Source organism: Paroedura picta, chromosome 8 (assembly GCF_049243985.1).
Source record: "Paroedura picta isolate Pp20150507F chromosome 8, Ppicta_v3.0, whole genome shotgun sequence".
NCBI lineage: Eukaryota > Metazoa > Chordata > Lepidosauria > Squamata > Gekkonidae > Paroedura > Paroedura picta.
This window is the reverse complement of record NC_135376.1, coordinates 71914673-71937142: the sequence shown is the minus strand read 5'-3', so window position 1 is coordinate 71937142 and position 22470 is coordinate 71914673. Positions and strand designations below refer to the sequence as shown.

At 42.2% G+C, this 22470-nt stretch overlaps 1 protein-coding gene across 1 annotated transcript; it reads left to right on the top strand.

Moving 5' to 3' along the window:
* The first annotated feature begins 1950 nt into the window (after positions 1-1950).
* Positions 1951-21951, top strand: LOC143843767 (lipase member M-like). The gene is made up of 7 exons (XM_077350362.1): positions 1951-2408; positions 6974-7172; positions 11811-11947; positions 12843-12989; positions 14964-15035; positions 17202-17267; positions 21420-21951. The coding sequence occupies exons 3-7, from the start codon at positions 11864-11866 to the stop codon at positions 21651-21653; spliced, it is 603 nt and encodes a 200-aa protein (XP_077206477.1). The 5' UTR covers positions 1951-2408; positions 6974-7172; positions 11811-11863; the 3' UTR covers positions 21654-21951.
* Positions 21952-22470: the final 519 nt, after the last annotated feature.

Sequence of the window (22470 nt, the reverse complement as noted above, 5' to 3'; positions counted from 1 at the left end):
CATTAATTTTTATTTGTGTATATCTGCCTCCTACAGATCTCAGTTAAGAGTTCTTTCTGACTTGATGGGTCAGCACAAAAAAGATCTTCCTCCTTGTTCCCAGAGGTTTTATCATTTCTTGTTTTCAGGAGTTTCTTCCAGAAGCCATTTTAGTAGTTAACCCCCTCAAATGTCTGTTCCTTTTATATATCACCTGCCTAGCTAGAGGTGGAGGAAGCTGGACCACCATATTGTCTCTTGGCAGACATATTAGCATTTCTAAAAAGAGGTCTGAGGTGAGGCTGGATGGTTTTCCCCGCTTTCTTTCTTTCCTCTCTTTGGGCTCCAACTCTCAGCTACCTTCTCTTTTGTAATAAACAACTCTTGGCTGCCAACATCCTGTACCTTTCATAGGCAGGGCATTTACCAGGCCTAGACTATTGAGCCGCTATCAAGAATGAGCATGTGAGCAACCCACTATGGTGTTCCTCTATCTAATGTGTATCATGCATGGCTTATTTCTTATTATGTGATCCTGGATCATAATAAACTATGCTAGACATAATAAACTATGGTAGACAGGTAAGCATTTCATGAAATCCCTATTCCCTCTCCCAAAACAACCACACCCGGAGAAAGGATTGCAAGAGCAATATGCATGTTGTTGGGCTTCAGTTCTAATATCTGGGAAACCTGGATAAATTAAAAGCAGTAAAAACTTTAAAAATGCAATGATTAACTTACATGCACAGACGTACATTTTGGATAGCCTCTGCATTTTAAATACAGATCCTTCTTTCTTTTCTACTATACAATATCTAGCTCAAGATTTTAAGCTTTTCATGTAATTGTCTGCTGCCTTACACAAGACAGGGCAAAAGGAGGGTACTGATACTTCTTGATAAGAACATGTGTTATGATTTATTGTTAAATTTTAGATGAACTCATTGTTCTAGTATTTTTTGATGTGTTCTCCGATCAAACCAGCAATTGACTGGAGAATAGCTGTTCTCTGTGGAATGTGCTTACATGATGTGGGCACCTACATCCCTGCATCTATTATCAAATTCTGATCTATTTGATATGTAATAATTCAATGATAAGCAATTGAAGACCTGAGGGTATGGGGTTACTGCCAGTTGGCTCAGCCATACTCTTTGGAATTAGGCAAGATGCAAATAAATGAAGCAATACAGACACTGTCTTTACCTATCTTCAGGATACAGAAGAAACTTTGTAGTTTTGGATTCCTTTATAGAACAAACAACATGATGTCATGGGATTTTCAGTCCCACGTGGCTAGGGATATTTAGATGGCATCATGAAAGGGGAGAGGTTGGTTTCTTACATCTGTTCTAGCTCTCTAATCCTAAACATTGTGATGCCACCATGTCTATATATTTATTTCTCAAGTGTGGTCTTTATTTGTTTATGTTATATATTATTTCATTCCATGTATCCCCCATGTTATATGTAAACCGCCCTGAGCTATATGGAAGAGTGGTATAGAAATAAAATAAATAAAATAAAATAAAATAAATATCAGCAACTATTGAAACCTGCAGCTTGGGGCCACATTACTAAACAGATTTTCCTGGAAACATAGGAACCCCACAGTTTGCAGGAAAATATGAAAACTAAAAATGGGGGGGGGTAAATTCCACCAATTTTTATTTTTAAATGTCTGTGTATGCACAGAAAACTCACATACCTCCTTCAGGTGGGAGTAGTGGTAACAGTGAATGAGGGGGTGCCTATTAACTATGGAAGACCTGGCAATGACTCTGGTATTTGGGGGGCAGAGGTTGCAAGAGCCCAGCAAAAGAGTTTGGGAAACATGCCAGGCAATTGTGGTAAGTTACAATGGCAAGCAGGAGTTCCCTCCCATAAGTATTGTGGGTCACCACTTGTCACTATATTAGTTACTCAGATGCCAGATTTGTTCCTCCTCTGCTGAGAGCAACAGGAAGATGGCGGCGGCGGCAGTAGTGAGATAACAACGCACAGCTGTGCCTGGCTTATTTTTGTTTTTCTATCTCTACTGGTCTCTGTTTCGCGTTTAGAGGAGTTTCAATATATGCTCCTTATCTGAACAAGAAGCATAATACAAGAAAATAAAGAAAATAAGGACAAGAAACTCCCTGTTAAAACAAGAACTCCTGCAGTCTAAACAAATGGGAGCGAAAAAGAGGCTACATTCACCTGCTGATCAACCTGGGTGCAGTGCCGAGAAACAACTAAAGCTTGATTACTACTTGAAAACAAAGAATTCGGATCCTACACTAGAAACTGCTCTATTTAGCAACAGATATTCTATCTTGGAGGAAGACTCCCCCACTCTGGTAGTTGAAAGAAGACTTTCAAGTCCACCAAAGTTGTCTTCACCAATTGAGAAAGATACGGGGGTGCAATCACCGTGTAACAAGCAGGCAAGTAACTTTGAGCTCCTTTTTAAACAATCAATTCTGATAACTGAGACAGTAGTTAATTTGTTTACAAAAATTGACCAAATAAACCTTCATTTGACTGAATTGAAGGAAGCAGTATACAACCTTAAGGAATTTCACTTAAAGGGACAGAGGAACAGTGTTGAGAAAGCAAATTACCCAAAAATTAAAACAAAATCTCAAGATATCCTCCCCAAAGGAAATGCTAATCAGAAAACCATTCCCCCAGTGCTCCCTCCCAGTAACCTGCAATTGCATATAAATAATACAAAAAACACTCGCAGGCTCCAACGAAATCAGCTGGCTATTCTGGTGGGAAACCTCAGAGTAAATTACAATAAGTGGAATTCTAAAAGAGCCGTGCTTAATTCCTTGACACAAATTCTCCAATGCAAAATAATGGAGGTTAATATAGACAACCTCCACTGGTTGCCAAGTGAGAACTTTTATAAAAGGCTGGTCATTACATTCAGACATAACAGGACTGTAACCATGCTTACGCGCAGGAGGGAACTGTTTGTCAAGCATCAGATTTTCTTAACCAGAGTGTTTAAAGACTCTGTCTGTTCCCCTCTATGCAAAGTAAAGTCTAATCAACAGGAGCCAAGGAATTTGGTACCAACTTCAAGGGCATCAATGAGAAAGGGTAAAGAATTACAAAACAGTTCTGGGCATATGACCTTGTTTACCAAAATAAATAATAAAGAGGCAAGCTCACAACCAGGTCCCCAAGCTTTTCGAAAGCATGACCAGACCTATAGCCAGAAAAGCTTGGAAAAGAGCCAAATAATGTTAAGAAGTAAAATCCGGACAGTCATCAATCAAGTGACAACGGGAGATGACAAAGGTGGGGCACGAGGAAATCAGAATCAAGATTCACCGGCAAGAAGTCACCTTTCTGCATCCTTCGACTCAATGCCCCCACTGGAAACATCTTACTGTTCAGAAATGGAAGTAAACCAGGAGGAAACAATACCTCCAACAGATACAGAAGCTGCTGGAGTATCTATAGTACATCCCTCCCTTTCTCCTAGGGACAAAATAATTCAGGAACCATCAGTAGTTAAATCCCAAGGAATGTTGCTCCTCCAGGAAGTGGAGTTGGATTCTCCTGCCCTACACAAAGTGTTTCAGGAGAGGCAAGCACAATCTATGCCTAATCCAAAATACTTGGCACAAGAACTGCTTGAGCTGCAAGAACGGAATGAATCGGGAGCGCACGACCAAATAAATCCACAATCTATCTTTGAAGGAGAAAGTAGACAGGTACCACTTTTGATTGATCTGGACTCTACGAGCTCCTGACGCCAAGATAGGCACATCTCCCACAGACCAACCAACCCACTTAAGCTATTATCTTGGAATATAGCTGGCTGGTCTAGGGTCCTCCATAGGGTAGAAGAAATTCCCTTTTTACACCATCCCTGTGACATTATAGCTCTCCAGGAAACGTGGACAAAAGCCGATCTTGATTTTGATGGATATTACTCCTTCAAGCTGGAAGCAGCGCAAGGACAAGGCCTGGGAGACTGAAAGGTGGCTTGGGTTTCTTGGTATCCACTAAACTAAAGGCAACATGCACTCCCCTAAATCCTTTAAGCAATCTGGCCTTTGGTATTCTGGTAAGCTGGGGAGCCAGCAAAACTTTGATCTATAATGTCTATCTCCCTCCCCAAAAGAGGGTTATGGACACCAAAGCTGCCTGGAAAGCTCTAGAAGAATACATACTTGATACCAGTCTGGATCATCCATCAGCAGGAGTCTTGGTCGTAGGGGATCTAAATGCACGTATTGGACCAGATGATCAAACTTTGCGAACCAAACACAAAATAACTTGGATCAGCAATGAGGAGGGCTCAGTAAGCCACTTCCTTACCCGTGCTTCTAAAGATAAACGCTCCAACCAAGCGGGGGTTCAACTTGCCTCGATGGCTCATAAATTAAACCTATTTGTATTAAACGGGTCAACACCCGGAGACCACCCTGGAGAATTTACATACTTGGCAGGAACAAGAGCTAGCACTATTGACTATATGCTGACCGATGCAATTTTTGGCAGGTCAGTTAGTGACTTTCAAGTGCTTCCATACTTAGAAGGGGATCATCTCCCTCTTCTCCTTCATTTCTCTCCCCCTGACCAACACTTCCAATATGAACCTGCGTACTTTCCCCAAATTGCTCTAATGGAAAACACTGGTTGTCGGATAAGATGGTCCCCTCAACTAGATGATTCGGTAAAAAGAATGTTAGTCTCGGACAACTTAAAGGAACTGCGCAAGAAGCTTCTTGAGCCCAGTTCTTGCCAGATCCTTCTTTCCTTGTATGCTGAACTCACTGACAAGTTGAAGCCTGTCCTAACCAAAAAAAACATCCCACATAGTCCGACAACGGGCTATTTTGGTTAACCTTGGTTCGATAAAGACTGCATCAAATCAAAGAAAGATCTAACAGCCGCTTACAAACGGTATAATGAAAACGGAGCTGGGTCTTTGAATAACAAGCCTTTACAAATTTTAAATCTTAAGAAAAAGTATAAAAATCTAATAGCTCGCAAGAAGAAAAAATACAGTCTTGAGCTCTGGCAGTCCTTAATACAGTCTGTGAAAAATAAGAACACCACTCTGTTTTGGAAACTGACCTCAGGGGTGAAGTCAAGTGGCAGAATGACTACTGACCTATGCATCCCCCCACAAAAGTGGGTCACTCACTTTCAAAACCTTTATAACGATTCTTCAGAAATGAACCAACCAGGCACATTGGAGGGGCTTCCTGAGTGGCCTCCAGTCACTCAAAATGAAGTAAAATCACTTATTAATCAGTTAAAGGGAGGCAAGGCCCCGGGGCTGGATGGGATCCCCCCTGAACTTCTAAAGAATAATGAGGAATGGTGGAGCCCAATATTAGCAACTCTTTTTACATCTATTAATTCCTCAGGTCATATTCCCAGTAGTTGGCTGACAGCAGTGGTTGTACCTTTATATAAACTAAAATGTACCCGTCTTCTCACCCTCTCCTCATATTGAAGGTGCTTGAACTCCCCTAATAATCTTGCTTGTCATCCTCCATACTTTTTCCAAGCTCTGCAGTGTCCTTTTGGTGATATGATTGACCAGAACTGAACATAGGATTCCAAATGAAACCATATCATAGGGGCATTATTATCAGTTAGGCATGTGTGATTCGATCTGGATAAAAAGTACTCGACTCAGTCTTGATTTTGGCACAAATTGATCAAATTCAGTCTGAATTGCCATTTCCCGATAACTTTGAAATGGCCCAACAACCTTGCTTGAATTGCAGAATTGAGATTCGAGCAAGTGACTGTTTAAACTTTAAAGGGAAAGAGAAAGGGGAATAAGTTCACCTTTTTTCCTTTCCTGTGTTCTGGGTGAGAGTAGGGGTTTAAGGTAAAGGCACCTAACTTGCAGCATAGCTGCAGGAGCCTCTCCTCAAAAGAACACCCAAGTTGCAAAAAGATTGGACTAGATCTCCATTATCTCCTATGGTCTATTCTCACTATTGGAAATAATGAAGGTTAAATGGGAACTGGATTGCCGATGAGGCTAGAGCACAGTGTGTATGACAGGGCTCTGTCCCTCTGCTTGGAGAAGCAAGGGGGTAAGCTGACAGGTCCCCTGGGGAACATCATTGGGAGACTGGAGGTGCTTACCATGAGATCTCACTAAGCCCCACAGAGGAGGAGATAGGCAGAATGAGCTGCAGCCTGCTTGGACAGTGGTGAAATGGCCAGACACTTGGGGAATGGGGAGGCCAAACTCCAAAGTGGCAGGAATGGTGAGCTAACAGTTACACGGTGACAGGCAGCCCCATGGAAAAGAGAGAGGACACAAGCCATCTAGTGGCAGCAGACAGAGAGAGGCAACACAAATTTGACAGAATACAGAATACTCAGGGAAAGAAGCAAGCCAAGAACATCCAAAAGGTCTGAAAGGCAGAGCTTGGTTCATTCAGAGGACACTATACCCTCACCTGCTGGAAGGAAGAAAGTGGCTGGCAGATCTGAGTGATGGTAGAACCAGTAGGAAATGCTGAGACAATTCTTGCATATGTTCATACAGAGAAAGGCAGTCCTTTAAATGTGGAAATTGGTTTGCATCCAGCTGAAGTCATTATTGCTGATGGAAGAACTTCTCCATCCTTGAGTTGGGTTGTGGTTTCTGTGAATTACATTTGGGAATGGTGTTTTAACAGCAGGAGCCTTAAATTTCTTCCTTTTGAGTTCCCAAACTCACTTACTGGATGGCACCTGCTTCTTTGGAAGAGGTCTTTCTATCTTTCCTCTTCCCATCTCCCACTATTTCATCCTAAATATGTTAGTGATTCCAAGGCACTGCCATAGGATGAAATAGGTTAATGATGTCATTCACACAAATTTAGGTTTTGAATAAAGGAATTTTGAATTTCAGTGACAATGTTAGTCACAGAAAATCACTGCAGGTCATCTTCTTGTCTGAGAAATGTAAATAAAAGTATTGGGAGAGACACTTTCCTCAGATTGTTTCATGCTCCCATTCTGTCTTTTCCAGGACATAACCCAGCTGTGCTACTGGTAGCTGGTGTGATTTCTGACAGTAAATGTTGGGTTGTAAATCTTCCCAACAACAGTATAGGATTTGTCCTAGCAGATGCTGGTTATGATGTTTGGATGCTAAATTGCAGAGGGACCACCTGGTCTAGAAGACACCAGAATTTGTCAATTGAGCAAGAAGAATTTTGGGATTTCAGGTGAGTTTGGAAAACAGTCTGTAGGTTGAATAGATTGCAGTCTTCTTTCTGGCAGCCAAGGCAGTTTTACATTATCTTCAAATGGGTAGCTGAGTTGGTCAGAAGCAACAGAGTGGACCCCATTGAAAGGGGCTGCAGTTTGTTTCAATGGGGTTTGCGGAGTCAAAAACTGTTTAGGTTCACAAACCAGCTTCCTGGTTTGGTTCATGGTTTAGTCTGTGATTTTATGAATTGAACCACATTTTCCAGGTTCATGTCCATACCTCCTAGTCTTCCTGTTCATTGCCTGCCAGCCCACTAAGGACTGGCAGGAGATCTTTTTTTCTCAGTGGAATTTCACTGGAACTGCAGCATCATTTCTGGAAGATACTCAGAAGTGCCATCACCAGAGTGACCTCAATGTGTCTCTCTAAGACTCTGGTAAAACTCTATGATAAAACAATTGATTTTTTCCTAATACTAAAGTTTTGCATTGATGTTTCACTAGCGGTATGAAGTCACCTCCAGGTACTAGTCGGAAGTGGCTTTTGCACCATTGCTATGGTGCTATGGCACCATTGCTATTGCCACCCAGACTGGCATTTGCAGCCTCCTCTCATACTGTTGCCATCCCTCTCTCAAGCCCTGCTCTCCTGACCTAGGCCTGCAGTGGTAACATGCATGGCAATAGGATATATGGCTTTTTCGGGGCTGTCACCTTGGCATGTGAATGCCTTCCCCCCTTGAGGCTTGCTTGGTGCTAGGCCAAAACACTGCTTTTTACCCAGACTTTTAACAAAGGAGTATCATCTTTTTAGTTGAATTATGGTCCTCATTTCAATGTTGAATTATGAATATAATTTTAGACTGCTTTTTTGGGTGCTTTTATTATTAGTTTAGCCTGTTGCTGTTTCGAGTAGGTTTGGAGAAGTGGCATGCAACATACTCTCCTTTTTTTTTCTTTTTCTTTTTTTACAATATATTAAAAGCATTAATTCATTTTGTGGACTTGTGGTCCAAAAAGCAGCCAAACTTATTTCTTTCTTGAGCCAGTTTTGCAGTTTGAGAAGTCCTTGGAATAGGTTAGAAACTTTAGATTTTTCTTTTAAGTCCAATTACTAATGAGAGACTACTGAGATGTTAGTGAAAAGACCAGAAAAGTACAAGTCATTTCAGCTATCATTTTTGCACACCTGTGTTACAGTTTTCATGAAATAGGGATTTATGACATTCCAGCAGCGATTAAATTTATCTTAACGAAAACGAAGCAGAAGGCATTATATTATACTAGGGGCAAAGCCCGTTGTATCCAAGAATACAACGGGCGCTAGACCTTGGCAGTGGGAAGAGGAAGGGGAGGAGTTGTCCAGTCTGTAAGGGCATGGGGTTGTCATGTGTGTTGTGTGGGAGGTTGTGGTGGCATGGTGGCAAATGAGGGCATGGGTGTGGAGATATGGGTGTCAAGAACCTGTGGTGTGGAATGTTCGGTGATTGTGGGAGAGGACTGACCTTTGGGAATTGTGGCATAGTGGTTACAGATGAGCTTTCCAGAGCCATGTCCTCAGATATGTGAAGGGAAAATCAGACTGGAGACTCTTCTTAGGGGAAGATTACATGGCAACCAATTCCCCCCAGTTCTGCATCATTTCCTTTCTTGTGTGAATTAGGCCACATTCACCGAAATGCCCCTCTGCCCTAATACACATAGGGTAGTCACAGTACACAGGTGTCCACCCTGTTCCTTCTGTCTCCCCTATTTTCACTGTTGGTAAAATGTTATGTGCCCACATGCTTCTTTCATGGTTGCTCCTTAGAAGAACGGATTTTTGTACCCTATTGCTGACTACCCAAAGGAGTCTCAAAGTGGTTTACAAACACCTTTTCCATTTGTCTCCTCACAATAGTCAACCTGTGAGGTATGTAGGGTTGTGAGAGATCTGAGAGAACTGGGAATGGGCCGCAGTGACCCAGCAGGCCTCAGGTGTCTCAAAGCATTTTCCAATCGTCTTCCCTTCCTCTCCCTCTCACTATTTACAGTTTCAGGCTGTAAGTATTTATTTAGATCTTCCTGCACTTTCCAGACTCACAGGACTGATGATGGTCTGCCTGTCTGCGCCCCAGAATACAAACAGTTGCTGGTAAGGGCTGGCCATAGCCCATAGCCCAGGAGGGACACTCCTGCACCACTCCCTACCAACTGCAGGCAAAAATGGCTCATTTGAAGGCTGGACTCTGAAGCATTGTACGATTTTGAAGTCCCACCTCCAAACCTCCAGGAATATTTCCAACCTTGGGGTAGCTAACCGCCAGGTGGAGCCTGGAGAGCTCCTGGAATTACAGCTCACCTACAGAGTATAAAGATCAGCTCCCCAGGCAGAAAGGGCTACTTTGGACAGGGTTGTGGTAGAGAAGAAACATTTAAGGCTTCCCACACAGGTTGTTGTTGAATTGAAAGACTTGAGGCCTACTGCACAGGGTTGTTGTGCAGATGAAACAGAAGACAAAAGAGCCAGCTTCCTCTGCAGAATAACGCTGTACAGTGGCCTCAAATCTGCAGAGAGTTGCAAAGAAGAAAGACACATGGCTTGGCTGTGTCTAGCCTCTGGGCAGAGCAGTATTTTAAGTGAGAAGGGGCTTTTCTGTGGCCTCCCTGTCAGGCAACTGTTTGGCAGAAGGGGAAAGCCCCCCCCCCTCAAAAGGAAGGCCCTCAGTCTCCCCTGCGTTGCTCTTGGAAAGGCCTCCCTCCCCTCAGTCAGGGGCTGTCAGAGGCTCCTTCGCAGCAGGCCTGAAGGGGGGGAGGGGGAGCACTCTGCAGCCTCCTGCCAGCTCTGTCAGGGTTCTGAGGCCATTTGCAGTTGGACATGACAGTCAGGACAGCCTTGGGGCAAAAAGGGATGGCACAGCCGCTCCAAGCCTCTGTTCTCACCCCCCTTGGCAGCCCTACTGACCTCCTCTCCCTTTGGTGGTCAGGAGCAGACTGGCAGCCCGACTGGGCTGGGTGAATGGAATTTTGGTCTGTCCTGGTGAGGGGCCAATAGGAAGGCACTTTGCACGCCTCCCCATTGGCTGCTTGGCCCTGGATGGACACTCGGAGGGCCCAATCAGGAGCCGCTTCGCGGCTCCTGATTGGGCCCTCTGAGTTTTTATCCTGGACAGGGCCCGCCCTAACTCCTCCCCAGGTGGCCTTACTCTTTTATTTAATAGGACCCTGTCCTATTTAAAGATTGGCCATTCCCAGGGTGCCACATTGGGTAAGTTGAAAGGAATCTAATGAAATGGGTTTCATATTCTATGCTTAACATCCTAGTGTGTTAAATCCTGCCATTTAAGAAATTATGGAAAAGAAAAATAAAGCTTATGCTCAAAAAAGGTCGAAAGTGACCAACTTCTGGCTGTGTTTGTGGAAATATCTCTAAATTATACCTGCTGTCTGGATGGTGAAGATCAGTTTCCCTGGAGAAAATGGTTGGTATGGAGGACAGATTTCATGACATTATACCTTCTCCTTCCCAAAATCCTTCCCAGGTTCTGCCCTGACAATCCCCAGGAATTTCCCAATTCAGATATGGCAAGGAGCTGATTATAAAATAGGAAGGTTTAAGTTTTGAGACTATCTCTCATAAGAGATTTCCTTTTGATGGAGGTTCCAATTCATCTTTCTGAAATACTGTGTAGGAATTGCAGTTTGAAAGGATTGAACTACAATTAATCTAAAATGGAATTTTCCAAGGACTAGTACTTCATGTAGGCAAAAATACAAAGTTATCCAGAAATAGATTTGGGAACATGAAGCCAACACCAATAATTAGCCTGTATGAAATTTTACAGCAGGCTGTTGCATGTCTGCTGAATATTATAGTAGGAGAAAAATGGGGGAAACAAAATGGCATCCATTGACAGCCCATTGACTTCCTGCTATTTATAAAACTATTTTTTTAAAAAAGCAAACCTGTTGTCCAGGTGGTATGCTTAGGACAGGTTAAGCATAGGATAGTACTCAGTTGCCGACCTCCAGATAGGCTAATTAAAGAATTCAATCCTTAGAATAAATATAGGCCTAGCAATTAAAGACGACACAAATATCTAATAATTAAACCCCAATGATCTAATCTACATGAAGCAATACAAATAGTAGCATGAACACAGTAATACAGTTACATAAAAAGTGACAAACATAGAAACACTGCTTTCAATAGACAATAATTCCTAGTCCCATACAGGGAATCAATATAAGTAGAAGAGAATCAATCTGAATAGCATACATGTGCTAAAATACTCAGAACATGAATTTTCACTGTAGTACAGATTCTTGAACATAACGCTTGCATTATAGCTTCATATAGCTTTGTGGTGAAACTGAAGCATTCTATTCAATCTAAGTTTGGCATCCACATGGTGACAGACATCCCAGGTATTACATCTATTTCGAGTTTCTTTTTCTGTCAGCCACCGAGAAGCCAAATAGAAATGTGCTATTCCCAATGTTCTTGAACCTTGCACCAGAAAAATATTAAAGCAGGCTCACCAGTCTCAGCAAGCCAAAGCATACATAGCCAGTCTCGACTGGTTACCATGCTTTAATACTATTCTCATGAGGTAGCCATTGTAAAAAATCATTTTTGTAAACACAAAATCATTAAAGGCCTTTCTCTCTTGCAGGTCTGATTGCCTTGTCACTCATACCAGAACTTGTTCCAAAGGTCAAGCTCTTAATGCTCCTTGTTCCTACCTGCACAATGGTGGATACGACAAGTGTTGTTAAGTTCTTTCTGTTAATTCCTGATGGTTTCAAAAGGGTAGGCATTTCTAATTTCCCCCCTACCATTCTATTTTCCCCCTTATACAAGCGCCCTATCCCAGTGATAGTATTGTGGTTCATTTGGGTGGGGTAAAAGAATGATTCAGAAGATGACACTTGTTCAACCCCAGATTAATACACTTACCAGTAGCCCTTCATGCACCAGAGGATATCTTAACGATGCACAAGGACCCTGAATAGATTTGGACTTTCTCTTCTCTTTCATTTTACTGGCAAGAGGTAGGAGAAATCAGAAAATATTAGTATAAGAATGTTAGAAGAAGAATTAGTATAAGAATGGGAAGGTGTGGACAGTGGTGACCTATATAGACACTGTTGTATGGGGGTGGGGATAGGAGGTCCAGTGCCCCTCCAAAGCAGCTGTTTTCTTCAGGAGAACTGATGCCTTCCTTCACTTCTCCCTTCCCTCCCCCCTCTTTCTTTGTCTCTTTATCTCTTTGTTTTACTGTCTCTTTCTCTCTCTTTCATCCTCTCTTTCTCTCTTTCACCCCCCTGAAGGCTTCCAGGCCCCCACCTGGAATTTGGCAACCTAGCTGGCTGCATATGGAGGAGTCTGGAATCACACCCAGCTCTTGAGATTAGAGTCTGCGACTCTTTAACCGGTTCACCGCACTGGATCTCAAGATTGAGCGAGGAGCAGGAGGGCCAGAACCCAGGAAGGTCACAGTGCAGGTATATGTGTTAGCACCCATAGTATTCCTGGGTGCAATAGGCTTTGCCCCTAGGTAGTATAGGAATGTTGGGAATCACAGAGTTTAATGCAGCCACGGACTCACCAATCAAGTATAAGGACATCAATGTAACAGGAAAAGACCACTTACTAATAAACACAGATGAGTAAATAGAATAACATTATGCTTTTTATTTTACAGTTTATATTTGGCAAGAAAGAATTTCGTGCAATCTCTAGGAATATGAGAGCTCTGGATGCTAAGCTCTGCACCTTTCCAGTATTAGACAAAATTTGTCTCTCCATAATGTCCATGTGTTTTGGAAATAACGAGAAGAATATCAATTCGGTAGGTGGATTTATTCTGTATATTTTAACTTATTTCTTTATTAATTAAAACCGTTACACCCCATCTTTCCTTGTGATTCAAGGCAATGTGAAAGTAGAAACAAGCAGAAGATTAAAAAGAAATGTTAGTTTCAGTTCTATTACAATTACCATGTGAATCCATGTGAATTCTATTACAATTACCATGTAAATGGTAGCATCTAAATATCATTAGGCACAGCTGTTTTGCTGCACTGTAGCTCAGTCACAAGTTGATGATTTTATATAGACAATCCAATTCAGTTTCAAATGATAGCTATACTACAATGAGAGCCCAGTATCCAATGATCTGTTCTCGTGGCTATAAGATACAACAGTGTCAATGGAAGAATTGCAATCTGAGCTGTAAGAAAAGAAATGTAAGTTACCATTTTCATAGGGCTCATATAAGCATCTCCTTAAGAATGGGGGAACATATTGCTGGGTACTCATCTGTATCTACTTCAGCATGCTTCCATATGTTCCTGGATCCAGAAATGTGTATACCTTCATTGATACCAAACATTGGTGTGTACTCCAAACATATTATTTCATTCATTTCTGTCAGTCAGTAACCTTTTATTGGCATAAAATATGTATTGTTGTTGTTTGGTGCGAAGTCGTGACCGACCCATCGCAACCCCATGGACAATGATCCTCCAGGCCTTCCTGTCCTCTACCATTCCCCGGAGTCCATTTACGTTTGCACCCACTGCTTCAGTGACTCCATCCAGCCACCTCATTCTCTGTCGTCCCCTTCTTCTTTTGCCCTCGATCGCTCCCAGCATTAGGCTCTTCTCCAGGGAGTCCTTCTTTCTCATGAGGTGGCCAAAGTATTTGAGTTTCATCTTCAGGATCTGGCCTTCTAAGGAGCAGTCAGGGCTGATCTCCTCTAGGACTGACCGGTTTGTTCACCTTGCAGTCCAAGGGACTCGCAAGAGTCTTCTCCAGCACCAGCGTTCAAAAGTCTCAATTCTTTGACACTCGGTCTTCCTTATGGTCCAACTTTCGCAGCCATACATTGCAACTGGGAATACCATAGCCTTGACTAAACGCACTTTTGTTGGCAGGGTGATGTCTCTGCTTTTTAGGATGCTGTCTAGATTTGCCATAGCTTTCCTCCCCAGGAGCAAGCGTTTTTTAATTTCTTTGCTGCAGTCTCCATCTGCAGTGATCTTGGAGCCCAGGAAAATAAAATCTGTCACTATCTCCATTTCTTCTGTGAGGTCCCTGCCATTTTGGTCCCTTATCATACCCATCCTTGTATGAAACGTTTTCTTCATATCTCCAATTTTCTTAAAAAGATCTCTGGTCCTCCCCATTCTATTGATTTCTTCTATTTGTTTGCACTGTTCATTTAAGAAGGCATTCTTATCTCTTCTAGCTTTTCTCTGGAATTCTGCATTCAATTGGGTGTATCTTTCTCTTTCTCCCTTGCCTTTCATTTCCCTTCTCTCCTTAGCTATTTGTAAAGCTTCTTCAGACAGCCTTTTTGATTTCTTGCATTTCTTTTTCTTTGGGATGGTTTTAGTTGCTACCTCTTGTACAGTGTTGCGAACCTCCATCCATAGTTCTTCAGGCACTCTGTCTATCAGATCTAATTCCTTAAATCTATTTGTCACCTCTACTGTATATTCGTTGGGGATATGATTTAGTTCATACCTGAGTGGCCTAGTGCTTTTCCCTACTTTCTTCAATTTAAGCCTAAATTTTGCAACAAGAAGCTGATGATCTGAACCACAATCAGTTCCTGGTCTTGTTTTAATTGACTATATAGAACTTAAAATATGTATAAGACATATAAAAATAGGGTGTAAAATTTCAACAAAATAATAAAATAGGCCATGGGGTTACATAACCAAACAGATCTTAAAATGATTAAATAAACTATAAAAGATAAAATACAAGAGAGAGCTGTCGAAAACAAACCCACCACATTTCTCCTTTTCTTTCCCAGAGTCGAATGGATGTCTATGCTGGAATGTTTCCTGAGTATACGTCAGTAAAAACAATACTTCACTGGAGCCAGGTAAAGTTAACTAACTCTTTTCTACTGGTTAAAATGACTGAATATTCAATGTCTGTCTATGGGTTTGATGCTGCAGAGCATTTCCATGAATGTGATTTTTAACAGCCAAGTGCAAGTTAATTGCTTCCCTCCTCCTTCTGCAGCCCAAAATATCTCCTGAAATGCCATTCTTAGGAGTGCACAGTGCTCCAAGACCAACACTGGAGAGGCATTGTGGTCTGCAGAGGGAAAAGTCAAGTTCCACCAACATAAATCCTTCTGCCATTGCGAATGTCCCATGCAATCCAGGCCAATGTGTATGAATGTTCATGATTTGATGCCAAGATTTTTATTCCACCTGCTGAAAAGTGGTTTTCAAAACTCAAACATGGTTTTCTTTAATTTTTTGCAAATTTAGGTGGTGCAATTTTCCAAAAAGCACTGTAACGAATTTCATGGGGAATTTCACTTCTATAATTCATATTATCTAAAATTCATATAATTACATGCCAAAGATATGTTGTAATTTCAGATATATAGTTCTCCTGTATCTCACAATTATGAACAGATTTGCTCCCTACCATAATGAGCATGAATATACTGCAAGCCTGTTGATGGAGTAGCGAAGACTACTTTAGGACTTTATATGAGGCATCAGAGGTTCTCATGTCATCAGAAATGGTCAGGTGCATTAAAGTTCGTTTGTTATAGAACACTCTCAGTTTTCAGATAAAGTTATTGAATGGTATAGACTAGCGATCCCCAACCTGTGGGCCACGGACCACATGTGGTCCTTCGACTAATTGGAGGTGGGCCCCGAAGGACGCCTTCTCCCCCCCCCCCCCGGCCCTTTACAACACACTTTGGGTGTCATTGTCTCCCATCACTCCCAGATGGGACTATCTTGTTGCAGAGAAACAAGCTCAGGGTTCCCATTGATTTATCATTGTCATGAGTTAAAATTTCCATGAAAATAAAATGTTCCTTATGTTCATTGTTGTGGCGTGTCTGTATCTTATTTTGAAGGGATGTTTAAACATTGCCATAGCAATCAGAGAGTGTTAGGGCAGTGGTTGAGAGTAGAGGAGTAAACTACCCCCCCCCCACTGGGCCTCAGTAAAAGGTGTTGAGTGGTCCCCGGTGAGTGGTCCCCGGCGTTGAGTGGTCCCCGGTGATAAAAAGGTTGGGGACCACTGGTATAGACCAAGGGTAGTCAACCTGTGGTCCTCCAGATGTTCATGGACTACCATTCCCATGAGCCCCTGCCTGCAAATGCTGGCAGGGGCTCATGGGAATGGTAGTGCATGGACATCTGGAGGACCACAGGTTGACTAGACCATGAATACACCCTCAAAATGAACAAGCACCCCACTTACTATATGAGACACAGGAACACTTCATATCATCAAAATTTCAAAAACTGTCACAGAGGCAGCTGTGAACATAACCAAGTAGTAGTGGGATCAGCTGAAAGACATGTGAGGAAACACAAATTTTACTGAATTTATAATAATCACCCTTTTGAGTACAGAAGAGGAAAGATCTATGTTCAAGCTTCTCCAGGTTCGATATTAAAGATCTCAGATAAGAGCTTAAAAAAAAACTAGGATTCTAGTTAAAACAACAATTTAAAATAATCACTTTGGGATCCAATATTTTATGTCGTTATTTTATGAATATGATATAATTGCTATGTTATGAATTGCTATATTTTAAAATTATTAAAATATCAACCATTTTGGGCCTGGAGAGCTCCTGGAATTACAACTGATCTTCAGCCTAGAGAGATCAGTTTCATTGGAGAAAATAGCTGCTTTGGAGGGTAGACTCTACAGCAGGGGTAGTCAAACTGTGGCCCTCCAGATGTCCATGGACTACAATTCCCATGACAGCAGTCACTAACAGGGGCTCATGGGAATTGTAGTCCATGGACATCTGGAGGGCCGCAGTTTGACTACCCCTGCACAAAATAATAACCTCACACTGATTCTTCCTTTCCCCTCCTGAGAATCCACTCCAGATTCCACTTCCAAAATTTTGAGAATTTAGGAGATTTCACACCACTACCACCAAGGTCCTCATACTTCTAGGACTATCACTTTCTGAAGCTGGCAAACCAATCAGTCTTCCAAAATGTTGAGAATTTACCAGATTTCTCATTTATGCTCTTTCTCCTCCTTCTTTTAGGTGGCTAGATCAGGAGAATTTAAATATTTTGATTATGGCGATAAGAACAAAGCTGTATATAATATGGTAAGCAAAAGGTGCTTTGTGCTTCTTTTTAATTCACTTTCAGTCATTTCTCCCATTCTTTTATAAAATGGTCATATTCCTGCATCCTTAATGCACCTTCTACTTATTTTGACCTTTTTCTTCAAAAATTAATTATGATTATGGATCTTATTGCTGTATTTAGAATCCTTTCTCTTTTGTTATGCTGCTTCTTAAAATGTGGGCTCTTAAGTAAATAGTCATCCTCTGAGGTACTGTGATCCAAACTGGCATACATGTGAAGAACCCCTTTGCTTGCACAGAGCAAAAACTTGCATTTTGGGTCCTCCAATAGTTGAGACCTAGCCAGTAGTGAATAAAGGTAAAGATCCAGACCAAAACTTGAAAGAACGAGCAGGAATAAGCTTCTTAAACAGGAAATATTTTTATTTGAGTAAACAGAAAGGAGACCAGATTGAGTCAAATAATTTGTCGAGCTAAAAGGGAATTACAGAAACAAAAATCACGATGGGTAACTGTGTTAGTTTGTAGCAGTAGAAATAAAAGACTCAAGTAGCACCCTAAAGACTTAACAAAATTTGCGGCAGGGTATGAGCTTTCATAGAGCCTCTTGTGGCGCAGAGTGGTAAGGCAGCCGTCTGACAGCTTTGCCCATGAGGCTGGGAGTTCAATCCCAGCAGCCGGCTCAAGGTTGACTCAGCCTTCCATCCTTCTGAGGTCGGTAAAATGAGTACCCAGCTTGCTGGGGGGTAAATGGTAATGACTGGGGAAGGCACTGGCAAACCACCCCGTATTGAGTCTGCCAAGAAAACGCTAGAGGGCGTCACCCCAAGGGTCAGACATGACTCGGTGCTAGCACAGGGGATACCTTTACCTTTACCTTTATGAGCTTTCATGAGTCATTACTTGGTTCTTTGGAAAAGAAAAAAGATAATGAAAGATACAACACAAAACCTTTATCTAGAAAAATATCTAGAGCATAAAATGAAAAGGGAGGAACAAAATATATAAGCATGATCCTGAAGTGAAGAAGGGGTTTTTGTCCTCAATGGCAACAAGCCGCATCAGGTAAAGAAATTGACTGGGTTGCAGAAGGAAACACAGAGACAATTCAAAAAGTGAAAAACTAACCTCCTGCCTCAGGGAACAGGTGGTAATCAGGGAGTAGCAGTAGTTCTAGCCAATCCAGGAGGTGGGCCTAGGTCTATTTGCCCTGGCTTCACCCAAAGATCTGGCAGAATAGCTCCATTTTACAGGCTCCGCAGAACTGAGGAAGCCACGACAGGGCCCTCAGCTCTACCAGGAGGTAATTCCACCAGGTGGGAGGCATGACCAAAAAGGCCCTGGCCCATTTCAAGGCCAGGCATACCCCTCGTGGGCCATGGATCACCAACAAGTTTTCACCTGTAGAATGAAAAGCCCTGCAGGGGTCAGAGGAAAGTAGGTGGCCCTGCAGATATGTGGGGTCCAAACCGCAGATGGTCTTAAAGGTCAATACCAACATCTTGAACCTGATATGGGCTGAAACTGGTAACCATCAAGTTGCACTAGACTGGCTGGATATGGGCCCTCCATGGTGTACCTGTGAGGACCCTAGCAGCTGCATTTCGCACCAGCTACAATTTCCAAGTCAAGGCCAAGGGAAGGCCAGCATAGAGTGAAATATAGAACTCAATCCTGTCTGTTGCTTGGATCACTGTGGCCAATTGAGCTGTGAACAGATAGGGGGCTAGTAGCCTTGCCTGGTGAAGATGGGAAAATGCTAGGCAGACTACCCTTGTGAGAGCCAGTTTGGTGTAGTGGTTAGGAGTGTGAACTTCTAATCTGGCATGCCAGTTTCGATTCTGCACTCCCGCACATGCAGCCAGCTGGGTGACCTTGGGCTCGCCACGGCACTGATAAAACTGTTCTGTGATATCAGGGCTCTCTCGGCCTCACCCACCTCACAGGGTGTCTGTTGTGGGGAGAAGAAAGGGAAGGTGAACGTAAGCCACTTTGAGCCTCGTTCGGGTAGAGAAAAGCGGCATATAAGAACCAAGTCTTCTTCTTCTTTTTCTGATCTGGGCCTCCACTGATAGGTAAGCATCCAGAATCATGCCCAAGTTCCTGGCTTCAGGTGAGATGGTGAATTGCACCCTGGCCAGGGTGGGCAATTGTGCTTCCTGATCATTCCTTCGTAACTGGCCACCGGACCTCTATCTTGGAGAGGTTGAGTTTTAAGTGACTCTGCTTTAACCATCCATATACGACTTCAGGGAGCCTTCTATCTGCTGGTCACTCATTTTGAGCAGCCATGACAGACAGGGATCAAGGGGGCAAGTGGTAGCCCTGACCTTCCCTAGCAGCTTATCCACTTCGGCCAAAAAGAGCCAACTGAAGCCATCAAATGTTGTCCTCCCCAGACAGCCATGGCACTTCAACTTCTCATTCTGTATGAAGCATGGCAGGTAGGTCCCAGCAGAGTGACAAGACTTTATCTGCAAAAAAGCTCGCTAATGCCTCACAACCTAAAGTTTTGACATCCCTCCTCAAGATCAAACTACCCTAAACAATTGCACCAGGCAAGAGCTTACAGATGTGATTTCAGTGGTGAAAACTCCCTTTTTTCTGCCTTCACCACAAACTCATATGCCTTCATAAGCATGTGGTAGGATGTTTTTGCAGCTTTGTCATGAGTCTTCCCCCATACTCACTCTAGCTGTCTCACCTAGGAGCAACCTTGTCAATGGCAGCAGACAGTGGGACTGCCAGTCCTTCCATCAGTGCTGCCAGTGAGTTGCCTGGAGGCATTAGGTCCATCAAATTGCTACCTCTCCCCCCATACCATGGGGCCAAGACTGGTGGAGGACCAAGAACCCAGGCAGGGTCAGATCTTTCAGGGAAACTGTCTTGCCCTCCCACATCCATGTCTTGGTCACACATGCCAGGTCTGCCTCCAACCCTACAAAATAATTTTGCAGGGTGGCGGATTTGTTGATCAACCTTGCATTATACAGGAACAGTGTTGGCTCCACCCTTACCTTTCTGGGGATGGGTTAGAAGGACAGTGAGCATAACTGTATCTTACTGCCCTTCTCTTGTCCAACCTCCTCTCACTTGTAGGCACACTTTGAAAAGTACATGTTTACAGAAAAGGGGAAGACAAACCATACCAACAATGGGGGTCCCCAGGGGGTCATGGCTTCAGGGTCATCAGGAATTCAAGTATTATAAAGTATAAAATATAAAGCTATCAGATTTTCAGGTGCAAAGTTTCATATTCAGTTATAATCAGCTAATCAGTTATAATAAATGGCATCAGCATCTCTGTAGCAAGGATACCAGGCACTGCAGTAAATATGTGTATGGTAGAACAGGTGTAAAAAAACTTCCAAGGACTGAAAGTACATTGCTGCCTGGATACATTCAAAACACACCAGGCCAGGAACAGACAACATTGCCTGGAGAAGTCTGTTTTGATTGGTGCAAAAACCTAGGTTACCTCAAATGGAAGTTATTTCAGACAAGGGCCTACACTTAGTTACTCCAAGCAGGAGACTGTTCCAGGATCCAAAAGACATCAGAACTGAAACACATTATTAGTACATTGTTTTGTACATAAGCAATATAAAAAAGGAAGAAAAAAGAAACAGTGGCATTTGATGAGATAAGCCTGAGTGTGATGACCAGAATTGATATTTGACTTCTGGGTTGCTTGATAAAAGATACTCAATTACTACTTGTGAATCATGCAGATTATAAAGTATTTTCCTCCTTTCCTTGTTTTGGTTTTAAGCTTCTTAGACTTGACATATCATTATTTGTTGGATTATCATTAGATTTAGACCTCTTTTAGTGATTTTTGTCTTCTCTGATTCCACTGCTCTGGTACAGAGTTGACCATCCTGAAATAACTAGTGAAATTATAAAATGTAACTCAGGAATACAGTCGTCTTATTGAATCCTTTTTTTTTTTTTTTGCTGATTACTGATCTGGGAGAGATTCAGAGATTGAAAGAAAAATAGGTGGAACAATGGCAAAAAAAAAAAAAAAGATTTCCCAGAAAAGATTTTCCTCATTCAAGAGATTTTCAGATGTTAATAAATGAACTGTTCTTTTTTCCAAAGAAAATAATACATAATGAACTGATCACCAATGCTCCTTTTCATTTTTAAAAATCTTTTCATCAACAGACCACTCCTCCATTTTACAAATTGGAAGATATGACTGTGCCAACAGCTGTGTGGACTGGCGAACACGACAGAATCACTGATTTAAAAAATACCAAACTGCTGCTCTCTCAAATCACTCACTTAGTTTTCCATAAGCATATTCCCAAATGGCAACATGCAGACTTTGTTATAGGCCTTGACGCTCCAGAGTACTTATACCCGGATATGTTTTGGTTGATGGAGCAGTACAAATAAAGCCTTACTTAATAGGAGGTATAAATCACATATATTTCACCCTAAATAGATATGATCAAAACATTTGCTTCAGTGTACAATATCTGCAGAGTTCCTGATCCCTTCTGTAAATTATATATGTTTTTCGTTTGTATTGCTCATTACCAATTTTCATCTAGTTGGTTGAAGCAGAACTATGGCTAGAAGATTTAACAGAAATAGAAAATACTTTGTTATCACAACAAGTTAGGACCCAGGGTGGCCAACTCTAGATTGGGAAATTCCTAGAGATTTGGAGGCAGTGCCTGGGGAGGGAAGAGGGGGAAAAACCTCAACAGAGACATGATATCATCTAGGATTTCTGTTTTCATAACCTGTTCCACTATAATTAAATCTGTAACCTGTATAGTATTTTTCTGTCAGAAGATTTTCATTCACTCAGTTTCCATATTCTACTTCCCTCACCATCCCAAGCTAATGAACCCTGAGCGTTGCATCCATTCAAGCAACTTCTATCTGGAAAAAATTATTGACAATTTGGTTGGTAGGGAAGAATAAGCATGCGGTGTAGTGCCTCAATAATCACAGTAATCATGAATTAAAGAGTAACAGATTTTGAGACCAGTTTAGACTATATCTTGCCCACCTTTGGATCCTGCTCTCAGTTCTTATGAAATGCCTGTTGTGGTCCACTGGGTCTACCATATTTTCTATTGCTCTGTAGGCAGCCCATAGAATCATAGAATCATAGAGTTAGAAGGGTCATCCAGGGTCATCTATTAGTGAAGATAGACTTATAGATGCACAATGCAGGAACTCACAACTACCTGCCTACCCA

Coding starts and splice junctions, on each gene's coding strand:
- LOC143843767 (XM_077350362.1), top strand. CDS start 11,864: ATGCTCCTTGTTCCTACCTGCACAATGGTGGATACGACAAGTGTTGTT. Junction 11,948..12,842: donor TTCCTGATGGTTTCAAAAGG/GTAGGCATTTCT, acceptor TTTATTTTACAG/TTTATATTTGGCAAGAAAGA. Junction 15,036..17,201: donor CAATACTTCACTGGAGCCAG/GTAAAGTTAACT, acceptor TCCTTCTTTTAG/GTGGCTAGATCAGGAGAATT.